Source organism: Scyliorhinus canicula, chromosome 16 (genome assembly GCF_902713615.1).
Source record: "Scyliorhinus canicula chromosome 16, sScyCan1.1, whole genome shotgun sequence".
Taxonomy (NCBI): Eukaryota; Metazoa; Chordata; class Chondrichthyes; order Carcharhiniformes; family Scyliorhinidae; genus Scyliorhinus; species Scyliorhinus canicula.
The window spans coordinates 809,622-830,535 of record NC_052161.1 but is presented as its reverse complement, the minus strand read 5'-3'; the positions used below and the strand labels follow the sequence as shown (position 1 = coordinate 830,535).

Genomic DNA, 20,914 nt, shown 5'->3' with positions numbered 1-20,914 from the left:
TACCTCGGAAGAACAGTCCCCATCTTGCATCCTTTCTACCACCGTAATACTGTCCTTGACTAGCAGCGCCACACCTCCCCCTCTTTTGCCCCCTTCTCTGACCTTACTAAAGCACCTAAACCCCGGAACCTGCAACAACCATTCCTGTCCCTGCTCTATCCATGTCTCTGAAATGGCCACAACATCGAAGTCCCAGGTACCAACCCATGCTGCCAGTTCCCCTACCTTATTTCGTATACTCCTGGCATTGAAATAGACACACTTCAAACCACAGACCTGAACACTGCCGCCCTCCTGCGAAGTCAAAACTGTGCTCCTGACCTCTCTACTCTCAATCTCTCGCACCCCAAAACTACAATCCAGGTTCCCATGCCCCTGCTGAATTAGTTTAAACCCCCCCAAAGAGTACTAACAAATCTCCCCCCCAGGATATTGGTGCCCCTCAGGTTCAGATGTAGACCATCCTGTCTATAGAGGTCCCACCTTCCCCAGAAAGAGCCCCAGTTATCCAGAAATCTGAATCCCTCCCGCCTGCACCATCCCTGTAGCCACGTGTTTAATTGCTCTCTCTCCCTATTCCTCGTCTCACTATCACGTGGCACGGGCAACAACCCAGAGATAACAACTCTGTTTGTTCTCGCTCTGAGCTTCCATCCTAGCTCCCTAAAGGCCTGCCTGACATCCTTGTCCCCTTTCCTACCTATGTCGTTAGTGCCAATGTGGACTACGACTTGGGGCTGCTCCCCCTCCCCCTTAAGGACCCGGAAAACACGATCCGAGACATCACGTACCCTTGCACCTGGGAGGCAACATACCAAACGTGAGTCTCTCTCGCTCCCACAAAATCTCCTATCTGTGCCCCTGACTATTGAGTCCCCAATTACTAATGTTCTACTCCTTTCCCCCCTTCCCTTCTGAGCAACAGGGACAGACTCCGTGCCAGAGGCCCGTACCCCATGGCTTACCCCTGGTAAGTCGTCCCCCCCACAAGTATCCAAAACGGTATACTTGTTACTCAGGGGAACGACCGCAGGGGGTCCCTGCACTGACTGCTTCTTCCCAGTCCCTCTTACAGTTACCCATCTATCTCCAGTCTTTGGTGTAACTACTTCCCTGAAGCTCCTATCTATGACCCCCTCTGCCTCCCGAATGATCCGAAGTTCATCCAGCTCAAGCTCCAGGTCCCTAACACGGTTTTTGAGGAGCTGGAGTTGGGTGCACTTCCCACAGATGAAATCAGCAGGGACACTGACGGCGTCCCTCACCTCAAACATTCTGCAGGAGGAGCATTGTACTGCCTTCCCTGACATCCCCTCTAGATTAAAAAAAAAACAAGAAAAAGAAAAAGAAAGGAAGAGCTTACCTGATATTACCTCAAACCCTGATCCCGCTGAAAGGTAAGCAAATTTAAAGGCACTCACTCACCTTCACGACAGGCCCCTGCTCCCGCTTCCCAACCACCGTGGGGTGGGGGGGTTGGTTAGAGGAGGAGGTAGGGTGGGAAACACTCACAAAGTGTTTCGGGTTTAACTGTCAGTTGCCAACAGCCCCTCCACAAACCACCTTCAACTTAGGCTGACCGCACTGCACGTATGCAAATTTCCCCAGAACAGCTGATCAGTAGCTCTGCTCTGCTGCCCTCTGCTGGTTGCTTGCCTTTACTCAAACTCCTTGGGTCTTCTTCGCAGGTTCACCTTCGACTTAGGCTGACCGCACTGCACGTATGCAAATTTCCCCAGAACAGCTGATCAGTAGCTCTGCTCTGCTGCCCTCTGCTGGTTGCTTGCCTTTACTCAAACTCCTTGGGTCTTCTTCGCAGGTTCACCTTCGACTTAGGCTGACCGCACTGCACGTATGCAAATTTCCCCAGAACAGCTGATCAGTAGCTCTGCTCTGCTGCCCTCTGCTGGTTGCTTGCCTTTACTCAAACTCCTTGGGTCTTCTTCGCAGGTTCACCTTCGACTTAGGCTGACCGCACTGCACGTATGCAAATTTCCCCAGAACAGCTGATCAGTAGCTCTGCTCTGCTGCCCTCTGCTGGTTGCTTGCCTTTACTCAAACTCCTTGGGTCTTCTTCGCAGGTTCACCTTCGACTTAGGCTGACCGCACTGCACGTATGCAAATTTCCCCAGAACAGCTGATCAGTAGCTCTGCTCTGCTGCCCTCTGCTGGTTGCTTGCCTTTACTCAAACTTCTTGGGTCTTCTTCGCAGGTTCACCTTCGACTTAGGCTGACCGCACTGCACGTATGCAAATTTCCCCAGAACAGCTGATCAGTAGCTCTGCTCTGCTGCCCTCTGCTGGTAGAAATTACTTGAGCAATTACTTGAGCAATTACTCAACTGGAGCCATCGTAACAGTTAAAATGACAATAGTGCAAATCAGCTGATTAGAGAAATAGAAGTTAATGTGCTAAAGTGGCAACTCCGCCACAATAATAAAGACCAAGAGTTCAAGTAAACCCACCACCTTTCACACATCTGTAACACCAGTGTAAATGAGAAACAGTGCACAGTGTAAATGAGAAACAGTGCACAGTGTGAATGAGAAACAGTGCACAGTGTGAATGGGAAACCCTGCACAGTGTGAATGGGAAACACTGCACAGTGTGAATGAGAAACAGTGCACAGTGTGAATGAGAAACAGTGCACAGTGTGAATGAGAAACAGTGCACAATGTGAATGAGAAACAGTGCACAGTGTGAATGAGAAACAGTGCACAGTGTGAATGAGAAACAGTGCACAGTGTGAATGAGAAACAGTGCACAGTGTGAATGAGAAACAGGGCACAGCGTGAATGAGAAACCCAGCACAGTGTGAATGAGAAACAGGGCACAGTGTGAATGGGAAACCCTGCACAGTGTGAATGGGAAACAGTGCACAGTGTGAATGAGAAACAGTGCACAGTGTGAATGAGAAACAGTGCACAGTGTGAATGAGAAACAGTGCACAGTGTGAATGAGAAACCCTGCACAGTGTGAATGAGAAACAGTGCACAGTGTGAATGAGAAACAGTGCACAGTGTGAATGGGAAACAGTGCACAGTGTGAATGAGAAACCCTGCAGTGTGAATGAGAAACAGTGCACAGTGTGAATGAGAAACAGTGCACAGTGTGAATGAGAAACAGTGCACCGTGTGAATGAGAAACAGTGCACAGTGTGAATGGGAAACCCTGCACAGTGTGAATGGGAAACACTGCACAGTGTGAATGAGAAACAGTGCACAGTGTGAATGAGAAACAGTGCACAGTGTGAATGAGAAACAGTGCACAATGTGAATGAGAAACAGTGCACAGTGTGAATGAGAAACAGTGCACAGTGTGAATGAGAAACAGTGCACAGTGTGAATGAGAAACAGTGCACAGTGTGAATGAGAAACAGGGCACAGCGTGAATGAGAAACCCAGCACAGTGTGAATGAGAAACAGGGCACAGTGTGAATGGGAAACCCTGCACAGTGTGAATGGGAAACAGTGCACAGTGTGAATGAGAAACAGTGCACAGTGTGAATGAGAAACAGTGCACAGTGTGAATGAGAAACAGTGCACAGTGTGAATGAGAAACCCTGCACAGTGTGAATGAGAAACAGTGCACAGTGTGAATGAGAAACAGTGCACAGTGTGAATGGGAAACAGTGCACAGTGTGAATGAGAAACCCTGCAGTGTGAATGAGAAACAGTGCACAGTGTGAATGAGAAACAGTGCACAGTGTGAATGAGAAACAGTGCACCGTGTGAATGAGAAACGGTGCACAGTGTGAATGAGAAACGGTGCACAGTGTGAATGAGAAACGGTGCACAGTGTGAATGAGAAACGGTGCACAGTGTGAATGAGAAACGGTGCACAGTGTGAATGAGAAACGGTGCACAGTGTGAATGAGAAACGGTGCACAGTGTGAATGAGAAACGGTGCACAGTGTGAATGAGAAACAGTGCACAGTGTGAATGAGAAACAGTGCACAGTGTGAATGAGAAACAGTGCACAGTGTGAATGAGAAACAGGGCACAGTGTGAATGGGAAACAGGGCACAGTGTGAATGGGAAACAGGGCACAGTGTGAATGGGAAACAGGGCACAGTGTGAATGAGAAACAGTGCACAGTGTGAATGAGAAACAGTGCACAGTGTGAATGAGAAACAGTGCACAGTGTGAATGAGAAGCGGTGCACAGTGTGAATGAGAAAAGTGCACAGTGTGAATGAGAAACCCTGCACAGTGTGAATGAGAAACAGTGCACAGTGTGAATGAGAAACAGGGCACAGTGTGAATGAGAAACAGTGCACAGTGTGAATGAGAAACAGTGCACAGTGTGAATGAGAAACAGTGCACAGTGTGAATGAGAAACCCTGCACAGTGTGAATGAGAAACAGTGCACAGTGTGAATGAGAAACAGTGCACAGTGTGAATGAGAAACAGTGCACAGTGTGAATGAGAAACAGGGCACAGTGTGAATGAGAAACAGGGCACAGTGTGAATGAGAAACAGTGCACAGTGTGAATGGGAAACACTGCACAGTGTGAATGAGAAACAGTGCACAGTGTGAATGGGAAACACTGCAGTGTGAATAAGAAACACTGCACAGTGTGAATGGGAAACAGGGCACAGTGTGAATGAGAAACAGTGCACAGTGTGAATGGGAAACACTGCACAGTGTGAATGAGAAACAGTGCACAGTGTGAATGGGAAACACTGCAGTGTGAATAAGAAACACTGCACAGTGTGAATGGGAAACAGGGCACAGTGTGAATGAGAAACAGGGCACAGTGTGAATGAGAAACAGGGCACAGTGTGAATGAGAAACACTGCACAGTGTGAATGAGAAACAGTGCACAGTGTGAATGGGAAACACTGCAGTGTGAATAAGAAACACTGCACAGTGTGAATGGGAAACAGGGCACAGTGTGAATGAGAAACCCTGCACAGTGTGAATGAGAAACAGTGCACAGTGTGAATGAGAAACAGGGCACAGTGTGAATGAGAAACAGTGCACAGTGTGAATGGGAAACAGGGCACAGTGTGAATGAGAAACAGTGCACAGTGTGAATGAGAAACAGTGCACAGTGTGAATGAGAAAAGTGCACAGTGTGAATGAGAAACAGGGCACAGTGTGAATGAGAAACAGTGCACAGTGTGAATGGGAAACAGTGCACAGTGTGAATGAGAAACAGTGCACAGCGTGAATGAGAAACAGTGCACAGCGTGAATGAGAAACTCTGCACAGTGTGAATGAGAAGCGGTGCACAGTGTGAATGAGAAAAGTGCACAGTGTGAATGAGAAACCCTGCACAGTGTGAATGAGAAACAGTGCACAGCGTGAATGAGAAACAGGGCACAGTGTGAATGAGAAACTCTGCACAGTGTGAATGAGAAAAGTGCAGTGTGAATGAGAAGCGGTGCACAGTGTGAATGAGAAGCGGTGCACAGTGTGAATGAGAAGCAGGGCACAGTGTGAATGAGAAACAGGGCACAGTGTGAATGAGAAACAGGGCACAGTGCGAATGAGAAACAGTGCACAGTGTGAATGGGAAACAGTGCACAGCGTGAATGAGAAACACTGCACAGTGTGAATGAGAAACAGTGCACAGCGTGAATGAGAAACAGTGCACAGCGTGAATGAGAAACAGTGCACAGTGTGAATGAGAAACAGTGCACAGTGTGAATGAGAAACAGTGCACAGTGTGAATGAGAAACAGTGCACAGTGAGAATGAGAAACCCAGCACAGTGTGAATGGGAAACAGTGCACAGTGTGAATGAGAAACCCAGCACAGTGTGAATGAGAAACGCTGCACCGTGTGAATGAGAAACCCTGCACAGTGTGAATGGGAAACAGTGCACAGTGTGAATGGGAAACAGTGCACAGTGTGAATGGGAAACAGTGCACAGTGTGAATGGGAAACAGTGCACAGTGTGAATGGGAAACAGTGCACAGTGTGAATGGGAAACAGTGCACAGTGTGAATGGGAAACACTGCACAGTGTGAATGGGAAACAGTGCACAGTGTGAATGGGAAACAGTGCACAGTGTGAATGGGAAACAGTGCACAGTGTGAATGAGAAACAGTGCACAGTGTGAATGAGAAACAGTGCACAGCGTGAATGAGAAACAGTGCACCGTGTGAATGAGAAACCGTGCACAGTGTGAATGAGAAACGGTGCACAGTGTGAATGAGAAACAGTGCACAGTGTGAATGAGAAACGGTGCACAGTGTGAATGAGAAACAGTGCACAGTGTGAATGAGAAACAGTGCACAGTGTGAATGAGAAACAGTGCACAGAGTGAATGAGAAACAGTGCACAGTGTGAATGAGAAACAGTGCACAGTGTGAATGAGAAACAGGGCACAGTGTGAATGGGAAACAGGGCACAGTGTGAATGGGAAACAGGGCACAGTGTGAATGAGAAACAGGGCACAGTGTGAATGAGAAACAGTGCACAGTGTGAATGAGAAACAGTGCACAGTGTGAATGAGAAACAGTGCACAGTGTGAATGAGAAACAGTGCACAGTGTGAATGAGAAACACTGCACAGTGTGAATGGGAAACAGTGCAGTGTGAATGAGAAACAGTGCACAGTGTGAATGGGAAACAGTGCACAGTGTGAATGGGAAACACTGCAGTGTGAATGAGAAACACTGCACAGTGTGAATGGGAAACAGGGCACAGTGTGAATGAGAAACCCTGCACAGTGTGAATGAGAAGCGGTGCACAGTGTGAATGAGAAAAGTGCACAGTGTGAATGAGAAACCCTGCACAGTGTGAATGAGAAACAGTGCACAGTGTGAATGAGAAACAGGGCACAGTGTGAATGAGAAACAGTGCACAGTGTGAATGAGAAACAGTGCACAGTGTGAATGAGAAACAGTGCACAGTGTGAATGAGAAACCCTGCACAGTGTGAATGAGAAACAGTGCACAGTGTGAATGAGAAACAGTGCACAGTGTGAATGAGAAACAGTGCACAGTGTGAATGAGAAACAGGGCACAGTGTGAATGAGAAACAGGGCACAGTGTGAATGAGAAACACTGCACAGTGTGAATGGGAAACAGTGCAGTGTGAATGAGAAACAGTGCACAGTGTGAATGGGAAACACTGCAGTGTGAATGAGAAACACTGCACAGTGTGAATGGGAAACAGGGCACAGTGTGAATGAGAAACCCTGCACAGTGTGAATGAGAAACAGGGCACAGTGTGAATGAGAAACAGTGCACAGTGTGAATGGGAAACAGGGCACAGCGTGAATGAGAAACAGTGCACAGTGTGAATGAGAAAAGTGCACAGTGTGAATGAGAAACAGGGCACAGTGTGAATGAGAAACAGTGCACAGTGTGAATGGGAAACAGTGCACAGCGTGAATGAGAAACAGTGCACAGTGTGAATGAGAAACAGGGCACAGTGTGAATGAGAAACACTGCACAGTGTGAATGGGAAACAGTGCAGTGTGAATGAGAAACAGTGCACAGTGTGAATGGGAAACACTGCAGTGTGAATGAGAAACACTGCACAGTGTGAATGGGAAACAGGGCACAGTGTGAATGAGAAACCCTGCACAGTGTGAATGAGAAACAGTGCACAGTGTGAATGAGAAACAGGGCACAGTGTGAATGAGAAACAGTGCACAGTGTGAATGGGAAACAGGGCACAGCGTGAATGAGAAACAGTGCACAGTGTGAATGAGAAAAGTGCACAGTGTGAATGAGAAACAGGGCACAGTGTGAATGAGAAACAGTGCACAGTGTGAATGGGAAACAGTGCACAGCGTGAATGAGAAACAGTGCACAGCGTGAATGAGAAACAGTGCACAGCATGAATGAGAAACTCTGCACAGTGTGAATGAGAAGCGGTGCACAGTGTGAATGAGAAAAGTGCACAGTGTGAATGAGAAACCCTGCACAGTGTGAATGAGAAACAGTGCACAGCGTGAATGAGAAACAGGGCACAGTGTGAATGAGAAACTCTGCACAGTGTGAATGAGAAAAGTGCAGTGTGAATGAGAAGCGGTGCACAGTGTGAATGAGAAGCGGTGCACAGTGTGAATGAGAAACGGTGCACAGTGTGAATGAGAAACAGGGCACAGTGCGAATGAGAAACAGTGCACAGTGTGAATGGGAAACAGTGCACAGCGTGAATGAGAAACACTGCACAGTGTGAATGAGAAACAGTGCACAGCGTGAATGAGAAACAGTGCACAGCGTGAATGAGAAACAGTGCACAGCGTGAATGAGAAACAGTGCACAGTGTGAATGAGAAACAGTGCACAGTGTGAATGAGAAACAGTGCACAGTGTGAATGAGAAACAGTGCACAGTGTGAATGAGAAACAGTGCACAGTGAGAATGAGAAACCCAGCACAGTGTGAATGGGAAACAGTGCACAGTGTGAATGAGAAACCCAGCACAGTGTGAATGAGAAACGCTGCACCGTGTGAATGAGAAACCCTGCACAGTGTGAATGGGAAACAGTGCACAGTGTGAATGGGAAACAGTGCACAGTGTGAATGGGAAACAGTGCACAGTGTGAATGGGAAACACTGCAGTGTGAATGGGAAACAGTACACAGTGTGAATGGGAAACAGTGCACAGTGTGAATGGGAAACAGTGCACAGTGTGAATGGGAAACAGTGCACAGTGTGAATGGGAAACAGTGCACAGTGTGAATGGGAAACAGTGCACAGTGTGAATGGGAAACAGTGCACAGTGTGAATGGGAAACAGTGCACAGTGTGAATGGGAAACAGTGCACAGTGTGAATGGGAAACAGTGCACAGTGTGAATGGGAAACAGTGCACAGTGTGAATGGGAAACAGTGCACAGTGTGAATGGGAAACAGTGCACAGTGTGAATGAGAAACAGTGCACAGTGTGAATGGGAAACAGTGCACAGTGTGAATGAGAAACAGTGCACAGCGTGAATGAGAAACAGTGCACAGCGTGAATGAGAAACTCTGCACAGTGTGAATGAGAAAAGTGCACAGTGTGAATGAGAAACTCTGCACAGTGTGAATGAGAAAAGTGCACAGTGTGAATGGGAAACAGGGCACAGTGTGAATGAGAAACCCACACAGTGTGAATGGGAAACAGTGCACAGTGTGAATGAGAAACAGTGCACAGTGTGAATGGGAAACAGGGCACAGTGTGAATGAGAAACAGTGCACAGTGTGAATGAGAAACAGGGCACAGTGTGAATGAGAAACAGTGCACAGTGTGAATGGGAAACAGTGCACAGTGTGAATGGGAAACAGTGCACAGTGTGAATGAGAAACAGGGCACAGTGTGAATGAGATACAGTGCACAGTGTGAATGGGAAACACTGCACAGTGTGAATGAGAAACCCTGCACAGTGTGAATGGGAAACAGTGCACAGTGTGAATGAGAAACAGTGCACAGTGTGAATGGGAAACAGGGCACAGTGTGAATGAGAAACAGTGCACAGTGTGAATGGGAAACAGTGCACAGTGTGAATGGGAAACAGTGCACAGTGTGAATGGGAAACACTGCAGTGTGAATGAGAAACACTGCACAGTGTGAATGGGAAACAGGGCACAGTGTGAATGGGAAACACTGCACAGTGTGAATGAGAAACAGTGCACAGCGTGAATGAGAAACAGTGCACAGTGTGAATGAGAAACAGTGCACAGTGTGAATGGGAAACAGGGCACAGTGTGAATGGGAAACAGGGCACAGTGTGAATGAGAAACCCTGCACAGTGTGAATGAGAAACCCTGCACAGTGTGAATGGGAAACAGGGCACAGTGTGAATGGGAAACACTGCACAGTGTGAATGGGAAACAGGGCACAGTGTGAATGGGAAACACTGCACAGTGTGAATGAGAAACCCTGCACAGTGTGAATGGGAAACAGTGCACAGTGTGAATGAGAAACAGTGCGCAGTGTGAATGAGAAACAGTGCACAGCGTGAATGAGAAACAGTGCACAGTGTGAATGAGAAACAGTGCACAGTGTGAATGAGAAACACTGCACAGTGTGAATGAGAAACAGTGCACAGTGTGAATGGGAAACAGGGCACAGTGTGAATGGGAAACAGGGCACAGTGTGAATGGGAAACAGTGCACAGTGTGAATGGGAAACAGGGCACAGTGTGAATGGGAAACAGGGCACAGTGTGAATGGGAAACAGGGCACAGTGTGAATGAGAAACAGTGCACAGTGTGAATGGGAAACAGGGCACAGTGTGAATGGGAAACAGTGCACAGTGTGAATGAGAAACCCTGCACAGTGTGAATGAGAAACAGTGCACAGTGTGAATGGGAAACAGGGCACAGTGTGAATGGGAAACATTGCACAGTGTGAATGAGAAACCCTGCACAGTGTGAATGAGAAACAGTGCACAGTGTGAATGGGAAACAGGGCACAGTGTGAATGAGAAACCCTGCACAGTGTGAATGAGAAACCCTGCACAGTGTGAATGGGAAACAGTGCAGTGTGAATGAGAAACAGGGCACAGTGTGAATGGGAAACACTGCACAGTGTGAATGAGAAACCCTGCACAGTGTGAATGGGAAACAGTGCAGTGTGAATGAGAAACAGGGCACAGTGTGAATGGGAAACACTGCACAGTGTGAATGGGAAACACTGCACAGTGTGAATGGGAAACACTGCACAGTGTGAATGGGAAACACTGCAGTGTGAATGGGAAACAGTGCACAGTGTGAATGGGAAACAGTGCACAGTGTGAATGGGAAACAGTGCACAGTGTGAATGAGAAACAGTGCACAGTGTGAATGAGAAACACTGCACAGTGTGAATGGGAAACAGTGCACAGTGTGAATGGGAAACACTGCAGTGTGAATGGGAAACAGTGCACAGTGTGAATGAGAAACAGTGCACAGTGTGATTGAGAAACAGTGCACAGTGTGAATGGGAAACAGTGCACAGTGTGAATGAGAAACAGTGCACAGCGTGAATGAGAAACAGTGCACAGCGTAAATGAGAAACAGTGCACAGTGTGAATGAGAAACAGTGCACAGTGTGAATGAGAAACAGTGCACAGTGTGAATGAGAAACAGTGCACAGTGTGAATGAGAAACTCTGCACAGTGTGAATGAGAAACTCTGCACAGTGTGAATGAGAAACAGTGCACAGTGTGAATGAGAAACTCTGCACAGTGTGAATGAGAAACCCTGCACAGTGTGAATGAGAAACAGTGCACAGTGTGAATGAGAAACACTGCACAGTGTGAATGGGAAACACTGCACAGTGTGAATGAGAAACCCTGCACAGTGTGAATGAGAAACAGGGCACAGTGTGAATGAGAAACAGGGCACAGTGTGAATGGGAAACAGTGCACAGTGTGAATGAGAAACAGTGCACAGTGTGAATGAGAAACAGTGCACAGTGTGAATGGGAAACAGTGCACAGTGTGAATGGGAAACACTGCAGTGTGAATGGGAAACAGTGCACAGTGTGAATGGGAAACAGTGCACAGTGTGAATGGGAAACAGTGCACAGTGTGAATGGGAAACAGTGCACAGTGTGAATGAGAAACAGTGCACAGTGTGAATGGGAAACAGTGCACAGTGTGAATGAGAAACAGTGCACAGCGTGAATGAGAAACAGTGCACAGCGTGAATGAGAAACTCTGCACAGTGTGAATGAGAAAAGTGCACAGTGTGAATGAGAAACTCTGCACAGTGTGAATGAGAAAAGTGCACAGTGTGAATGGGAAACAGGGCACAGTGTGAATGAGAAACCCACACAGTGTGAATGGGAAACAGTGCACAGTGTGAATGAGAAACAGTGCACAGTGTGAATGGGAAACAGGGCACAGTGTGAATGAGAAACAGTGCACAGTGTGAATGAGAAACAGGGCACAGTGTGAATGAGAAACAGTGCACAGTGTGAATGGGAAACAGTGCACAGTGTGAATGGGAAACAGTGCACAGTGTGAATGAGAAACAGGGCACAGTGTGAATGAGAAACAGTGCACAGTGTGAATGGGAAACACTGCACAGTGTGAATGAGAAACCCTGCACAGTGTGAATGGGAAACAGTGCACAGTGTGAATGAGAAACAGTGCACAGTGTGAATGGGAAACAGGGCACAGTGTGAATGAGAAACAGTGCACAGTGTGAATGGGAAACAGTGCACAGTGTGAATGGGAAACACTGCAGTGTGAATGAGAAACACTGCACAGTGTGAATGGGAAACAGGGCACAGTGTGAATGGGAAACACTGCACAGTGTGAATGAGAAACAGTGCACAGTGTGAATGAGAAACAGTGCACAGTGTGAATGGGAAACAGGGCACAGTGTGAATGGGAAACAGGGCACAGTGTAAATGAGAAACCCTGCACAGTGTGAATGAGAAACAGTGCACAGTGTGAATGGGAAACAGGGCACAGTGTGAATGAGAAACCCTGCACAGTGTGAATGAGAAACCCTGCACAGTGTGAATGGGAAACAGTGCAGTGTGAATGAGAAACAGGGCACAGTGTGAATGGGAAACACTGCACAGTGTGAATGAGAAACCCTGCACAGTGTGAATGGGAAACAGTGCAGTGTGAATGAGAAACAGGGCACAGTGTGAATGGGAAACACTGCACAGTGTGAATGGGAAACACTGCACAGTGTGAATGGGAAACACTGCACAGTGTGAATGGGAAACACTGCAGTGTGAATGGGAAACAGTGCACAGTGTGAATGGGAAACAGTGCACAGTGTGAATGGGAAACAGTGCACAGTGTGAATGAGAAACAGTGCACAGTGTGAATGAGAAACACTGCACAGTGTGAATGGGAAACAGTGCACAGTGTGAATGGGAAACACTGCAGTGTGAATGGGAAACAGTGCACAGTGTGAATGAGAAACAGTGCACAGTGTGATTGAGAAACAGTGCACAGTGTGAATGGGAAACAGTGCAGTGTGAATGAGAAACAGTGCACAGTGTGAATGAGAAAAGTGCACAGTGTGAATGAGAAACAGTGCACAGTGTGAATGAGAAACTCTGCACAGTGTGAATGAGAAACAGTGCACAGTGTGAATGAGAAACTCTGCACAGTGTGAATGAGAAACCCTGCACAGTGTGAATGAGAAACAGTGCACAGTGTGAATGAGAAACACTGCACAGTGTGAATGGGAAACACTGCACAGTGTGAATGAGAAACCCTGCACAGTGTGAATGAGAAACAGGGCACAGTGTGAATGAGAAACAGGGCACAGTGTGAATGGGAAACAGTGCACAGTGTGAATGAGAAACAGTGCACAGTGTGAATGAGAAACAGTGCACAGCGTGAATGGGAAACAGTGCACAGCGTGAATGAGAAACAGTGCACAGCGTGAATGAGAAACAGTGCACAGTGTGAATGAGAAACAGTGCACAGTGTGAATGAGAAACAGTGCACAGTGTGAATGGGAAACAGGGCACAGTGTGAATGAGAAACAGTGCACAGTGTGAATGGGAAACAGTGCACAGTGTGAATGGGAAACACTGCAGTGTGAATGAGAAACACTGCACAGTGTGAATGGGAAACAGGGCACAGTGTGAATGGGAAACACTGCACAGTGTGAATGAGAAACAGTGCACAGTGTGAATGAGAAACAGTGCACAGTGTGAATGGGAAACAGGGCACAGTGTGAATGAGAAACCCTGCACAGTGTGAATGAGAAACAGTGCATAGTGTGAATGGGAAACAGGGCACAGTGTGAATGAGAAACAGTGCACAGTGTGAATGGGAAACAGTGCACAGTGTGAATGAGAAACCCTGCACAGTGTGAATGGGAAACAGTGCAGTGTGAATGAGAAACAGGGCACAGTGTGAATGGGAAACACTGCACAGTGTGAATGAGAAACCCTGCACAGTGTGAATGGGAAACAGTGCAGTGTGAATGAGAAACAGGGCACAGTGTGAATGGGAAACACTGCACAGTGTGAATAGGAAACAGTGCACAGTGTGAATGGGAAACACTGCAGTGTGAATGGGAAACAGTGCACAGTGTGAATGAGAAACAGTGCACAGTGTGAATGAGAAACACTGCACAGTGTGAATGGGAAACAGTGCACAGTGTGAATGGGAAACAGTGCACAGTGTGAATAGGAAACAGTGCACAGTGTGAAATGAGAAACAGTGCACAGCGTGAATGAGAAACAGCGCACAGTGTGAATGAGAAACAGCGCACAGTGTGAATGAGAAACAGTGCACAGTGTGAATGAGAAACAGTGCACAGTGTGAATGAGAAAAGTGCACAGTGTGAATGAGAAACAGTGCACAGTGTGAATGAGAAACTCTGCACAGTGTGAATGAGAAACAGTGCACAGTGTGAATGAGAAACTCTGCACAGTGTGAATGAGAAAAGTGCACAGTGTGAATGAGAAACTCTGCACAGTGTGAATGAGAAAAGTGCACAGTGTGAATGGGAAACAGGGCACAGTGTGAATGAGAAACCCACACAGTGTGAATGGGAAACAGTGCACAGTGTGAATGAGAAACAGTGCACAGTGTGAATGGGAAACAGGGCACAGTGTGAATGAGAAACAGTGCACAGTGTGAATGGGAAACACTGCACAGTGTGAATGAGAAACCCTGCACAGTGTGAATGGGAAACAGTGCACAGTGTGAATGAGAAACAGTGCACAGTGTGAATGGGAAACAGGGCACAGTGTGAATGAGAAACAGTGCACAGTGTGAATGGGAAACAGTGCACAGTGTGAATGGGAAACAGTGCACAGTGTGAATGGGAAACACTGCAGTGTGAATGAGAAACACTGCACAGTGTGAATGGGAAACAGGGCACAGTGTGAATGGGAAACACTGCACAGTGTGAATGAGAAACCCTGCACAGTGTGAATGAGAAACAGTGCACAGTGTGAATGAGAAACAGTGCACAGTGTGAATGAGAAACAGTGCACAGTGTGAATGGGAAACAGTGCACAGTGTGAATGAGAAACAGTGCACAGTGTGAATGAGAAACAGTGCACAGTGTGAATGGGAAACAGTGCACAGTGTGAATGAGAAACAGTGCACAGTGTGAATGAGAAACAGTGCACAGTGTGAATGGGAAACATTGCACAGTGTGAATGAGAAACAGTGCACAGTGTGAATGGGAAACAGGGCACAGTGTGAATGGGAAACAGGGCACAGTGTGAATGAGAAACCCTGCACAGTGTGAATGAGAAACAGTGCACAGTGTGAATGGGAAACAGGGCACAGTGTGAATGAGAAACCCTGCACAGTGTGAATGAGAAACCCTGCACAGTGTGAATGGGAAACAGTGCAGTGTGAATGAGAAACAGGGCACAGTGTGAATGGGAAACACTGCACAGTGTGAATGAGAAACCCTGCACAGTGTGAATGGGAAACAGTGCAGTGTGAATGAGAAACAGGGCACAGTGTGAATGGGAAACACTGCACAGTGTGAATGGGAAACACTGCACAGTGTGAATGGGAAACACTGCACAGTGTGAATGGGAAACACTGCAGTGTGAATGGGAAACAGTGCACAGTGTGAATGGGAAACAGTGCACAGTGTGAATGGGAAACAGTGTACAGTGTGAATGAGAAACAGTGCACAGTGTGAATGAGAAACACTGCACAGTGTGAATGGGAAACAGTGCACAGTGTGAATGGGAAACACTGCAGTGTGAATGGGAAACAGTGCACAGTGTGATTGAGAAACAGTGCACAGTGTGAATGGGAAACAGTGCACAGTGTGAATGAGAAACAGTGCACAGCGTGAATGAGAAACAGTGCACAGCGTGAATGAGAAACAGTGCACAGTGTGAATGAGAAACAGTGCAGTGTGAATGAGAAACAGTGCACAGTGTGAATGAGAAAAGTGCACAGTGTGAATGAGAAACAGTGCACAGTGTGAATGAGAAACTCTGCACAGTGTGAATGAGAAACAGTGCACAGTGTGAATGAGAAACTCTGCACAGTGTGAATGAGAAACCCTGCACAGTGTGAATGAGAAACAGTGCACAGTGTGAATGAGAAACACTGCACAGTGTGAATGGGAAACACTGCACAGTGTGAATGAGAAACCCTGCACAGTGTGAATGAGAAACAGGGCACAGTGTGAATGAGAAACAGGGCACAGTGTGAATGGGAAACAGTGCACAGTGTGAATGAGAAACAGTGCACAGTGTGAATGAGAAACAGTGCACAGCGTGAATGAGAAACAGTGCACAGCGTGAATGAGAAACAGTGCACAGCGTGAATGAGAAACAGTGCACAGTGTGAATGAGAAACAGTGCACAGTGTGAATGGGAAACAGGGCACAGTGTGAATGAGAAACAGTGCACAGTGTGAATGGGAAACAGTGCACAGTGTGAATGGGAAACAGTGCACAGTGTGAATGGGAAACACTGCAGTGTGAATGAGAAACACTGCACAGTGTGAATGGGAAACAGGGCACAGTGTGAATGGGAAACACTGCACAGTGTGAATGAGAAACAGTGCACAGTGTGAATGAGAAACAGTGCACAGTGTGAATGGGAAACAGGGCACAGTGTGAATGAGAAACCCTGCACAGTGTGAATGAGAAACAGTGCACAGTGTGAATGGGAAACAGGGCACAGTGTGAATGGGAAACACTGCAGTGTGAATGAGAAACAGTGCACAGTGTGAATGAGAAACAGTGCACAGTGTGAATGGGAAACAGTGCACAGTGTGAATGAGAAACCCTGCACAGTGTGAATGGGAAACAGTGCAGTGTGAATGAGAAACAGGGCACAGTGTGAATGGGAAACACTGCACAGTGTGAATGAGAAACCCTGCACAGTGTGAATGGGAAACAGTGCAGTGTGAATGAGAAACAGGGCACAGTGTGAATGGGAAACACTGCACAGTGTGAATAGGAAACAGTGCACAGTGTGAATGGGAAACACTGCAGTGTGAATGGGAAACAGTGCACAGTGTGAATGAGAAACAGTGCACAGTGTGAATGAGAAACACTGCACAGTGTGAATGGGAAACAGTGCACAGTGTGAATGGGAAACAGTGCACAGTGTGAATAGGAAACAGTGCACAGTGTGAAATGAGAAACAGTGCACAGCGTGAATGAGAAACAGCGCACAGTGTGAATGAGAAACAGCGCACAGTGTGAATGAGAAACAGTGCACAGTGTGAATGAGAAACAGTGCACAGTGTGAATGAGAAAAGTGCACAGTGTGAATGAGAAACAGTGCACAGTGTGAATGAGAAACTCTGCACAGTGTGAATGAGAAACAGTGCACAGTGTGAATGAGAAACTCTGCACAGTGTGAATGAGAAACCCTGCACAGTGTGAATGAGAAACAGTGCACAGTGTGAATGAGAAACACTGCACAGTGTGAATGGGAAACACTGCACAGTGTGAATGAGAAACCCTGCACAGTGTGAATGAGAAACAGGGCACAGTGTGAATGAGAAACAGTGCACAGTGTGAATGGGAAACAGTGCACAGTGTGAATGAGAAACAGTGCACAGTGTGAATGAGAAACAGTGCACAGTGTGAATGAGAAACAGTGCACAGCGTGAATGAGAAACAGTGCACAGAGTGAATGAGAAACAGTGCACAGTGTGAATGAGAAACAGTGCACAGTGTGAATGAGAAACAGTGCACAGTGTGAATGAGAAACAGTGCACAGTGTGAATGGGAAACCCTGCACAGTGTGAATGAGAAACAGTGCACAGTGTGAATGAGAAACAGTGCACAGTGTGAATGAGAAGCGGTGCACAGTGTGAATGAGGAACAGTGCACAGTGTGAATGAGAAGTGGTGCCCTCCATTGAATAGCCCAGTCCACCACAATTCTGGTCTGAAGATGCCTTGTTAGGCACTGGTTTTAAAATAGCCTTCTGCCCGTTTCCATAAAAAGCTCCGAAATGGGATCATTAACCTTGGTCTTTTGCACCTGCTGGATTAGGGATGAGGTTTGTAAAACTTTTCAAACATTTTTGTAGGATTCTTACAGGCAATAGACAGAAGAGCAATTCACATAAAAGGAATAAAATGAATAAAATGAGACAGTTCTAAATGCACACAGCAGGTGCTTCACGTCCTGAAAGGGGAAAAGAAAGTTATTGTCACAAGTGGACTTTCCAAAGCGATTTTTACCCATCATTTAAATGAGGTGCAAGATCTGTGTGATGAAATATTAGCATCGATCTGTCTGCAGCATCCAGCTGCTCGGCTCTGCTTCCTATTTCTCGGTGTGTCTGAGTATGAGAAGGACCTGGGGTCACACACTCACAAAGCAAAATAACCTTAAAGGTGAGTAAGCCCCCTAAATATTACAGTGTGGACCTGTTCCCCCCACCCCGGCCCAGCTTCCCAACCTCCCCGTCCTGCTCCAGCCACCAATTTGGGCTGTTTGATTCTTCACATCACTTCTGCTGTACCCCCTCACACTGATCCTGTTAATGCCCTTGTGATGATCTTAAACTGATTGTTTACTAAAATATCATAAGAGTTTTGTAAATGTTTGTACATCGCTACACAGTAAAGTAATTATCATGACTTTTAAGAATGAAGCATGTATGTGTAATTCTCTAACACTCCCCTTCCCGCAGCCTTGACACAAAGTTTCCTCATTTGCCCACATTTAAAAATAGTTCCTCGCAAAACCTACAGGAGCTGTTATAAACCCAAGTTACCCAGAGAAATGCTTTAGCATTTTTCAACATTCTGACACCATTCAATCTAAGTTATCCCAAATCAAAATCCGCCTCCTGGCATGTCTAACATCAGACCCAAAGCTGCAGCAAAACCTTCTGCTACTTAATGCTCACACGTAGTTGGCCGTACTCCTCCTCTGGACAGCTTTGAGTTGAGTGTGGCTGCTCTGAAACGATTGATGAGGCCTGTTTTACACATCATGATGAGGAATTGGCAACAACTTCAAAACCTGCAACTGAGTAAATAGCAAAGTGTGAGCAAGAACGGTCCAACATTAAACTGTCCAACTGTATGATCACTGCAGGAAATGTATCAGTACGCTAACTAAAAGCTCAGACAATTATTTACATAGAATTTACAGTGCAGAAGGAGGCCATTCGGCCCATCGAGTCTGCACCGGCTCTTGGAAAGAGCACCCTACCCCCTATCCAAGGTCAACACCTCCACCCTATCCCCATTACCCAGTAACCCCACCCAACACTAGGGGCAATTTTGGACACTAAGGGCAATTTAGCATGGCCAATGCACCTAACCCGCACATCTTTGGACTGTGGGAGGAAACCGGAGCACCCGGAGGAAACCCACGCACACACTGGGAGGATGTGCAGACTCCGCACAGACAGTGACCCAAGCCGGAATCGAACCTGGGACCCTGGAGCTGTGAAGCGATTGTACTATCCACAATGCTACCGTGCTGCCCATGATCTATGTTTTATGATCTGATGTCAATGGGTTTTCTCCAGCCGTTGCTGTATTCGGAGGGCGAAGAGTTTGGAAGGTGAACTTTTCAGAGTCTAGTTCAGGAGGTGGGGGTTGGGTTGGGGGGGGGGGGGGGGGGATGGGGAGGGGGTGCTCTTACAGTAAAGGAGGTTTCCCAGTATTGAGACAATAGCTCCCAAAGTAACACTTTAGACGTGTGCAAAATGTGCAGGGGGATTAAGATAGTGAAACGTAATCAGTACTTTAAGGTAGATCAGAGGTTCAGAGAGAGAACCACAGGTGGGTGGTGACCCGTATCTACGTTTATTTAATAATCAGCTGTTGCAGGAGACGATTAAATGAAGGGTTGTGATTCAATAAAGAGGAGGTTGAACAGGTTAAACACCATTCCTATTGTGAATTGCCCTAAATATTACGCAGCAGTCAGTGATCATTACAGAACATTCTTGCACAAAACATGCAATTTTAAACTGTGAACAGTCTCCCGTCACCTGCCCTGAAAATTACTGACAGTCCTCATGACTTTTTATTGATGGCTCCGCGTTTCTTTTAAAAGCAATTCCACGTCACCTACCAGAGATTTTGGACTAAAAAATACTTTTTGTTTCTGCGAAAGGTTTCTGCAGTGATAATGTTGTTAACATGAACAGATTCAGCTAGCTGCCGCCTTCTGCTCAATGTCAGTCACTGAAGCTGTGAGAAATGGGACTTGAATTAAACCGAAACCAAGAGATTCACTCTGAAAAGAGCAAAGTGACACCCCCAATGGAAGCAGCCAGTCAGACTGTGCATCTGAGCTGCTTCCGGTGTGTCAAGTGGAAGTGATTTCTGAATCCTCCTCTTACTGCCCTGTCAGCAGCTGATGAAATCCAGCAAAGAAATTGCAAACAAAGCCACGTGGGCCAGGACTGGGAAAGGGAGGCAGCTCACACAGCTTGCAGAAAAACGGCTGCATTCAAACATTATTCCTTCAATCTCCCAGTGCCAAAAGTTGATCTTTTCTCTTGTACAAAATCAGGAATCCTCCGATTAAAAAGACAATTCTTAATAAAATATTGCAAGAATTCCCCAGCCTCTCACTTCATGACTTTTAGCTGTGTCATAGATTTCTTATAACAATCCTGCCTGAAAGTCCCATCTATTCATCAAAAATAGCAAACGCAGAGAACAGTCAGATTAGTGTGCTGGGTCTAGATGTTCAACCTATTTATAGTAGAATCCTTGCCAAGTTTATTTCAAATCTGCTTTTTCTGCACCCTGCTTATGTTTCAATTCAGTCCTATCAAAGTTCTAATAAAATGAACCATTTCTCTTTATAAATGCTGACTGACGTGTGCATTTCCAGCACATTTATCTTTGTGCAGTTTTTAAAACAGTAGGTGGCACCCAAACTCCTTATTCAAATTTGACCAAAAGCTCGATGAACCTTTAACCCGCAGAAATCCAGTTCCTGGTACGTCTGCCTTATGAGGCACAGTCATTGGTTACTGGAATGTGACATTGTTTTATATAGAACCTTGTAAAATGTCTCAAGCTTATTCAAAGCATTGTTACCAAACAGAAAGACATTGACAAGGAGCTCAAGAAGGAGACAT

At 46.5% G+C, this 20,914-nt stretch overlaps 1 protein-coding gene across 2 annotated transcripts in view; it reads right to left on the bottom strand.

Annotated features, from left to right (window-relative positions):
• The window catches only part of aldh18a1 (aldehyde dehydrogenase 18 family, member A1), a 67,324-nt gene extending 47,226 nt beyond the window's left edge, over window positions 1-20,098 (bottom strand). For both annotated transcript variants that reach the window (XM_038822115.1, XM_038822116.1), the window contains exons 1-2: window positions 19,894-20,098; window positions 18,713-18,834 (exon numbers count right to left, since the gene is read on the bottom strand). In XM_038822115.1, coding sequence (XP_038678043.1) covers window positions 18,713-18,800 — 88 coding nt within the window. In that variant the 5' untranslated portion in view covers window positions 18,801-18,834; window positions 19,894-20,098. The remainder of the gene's footprint in view (window positions 1-18,712; window positions 18,835-19,893) is intronic.
• Window positions 20,099-20,914: the final 816 nt, after the last annotated feature.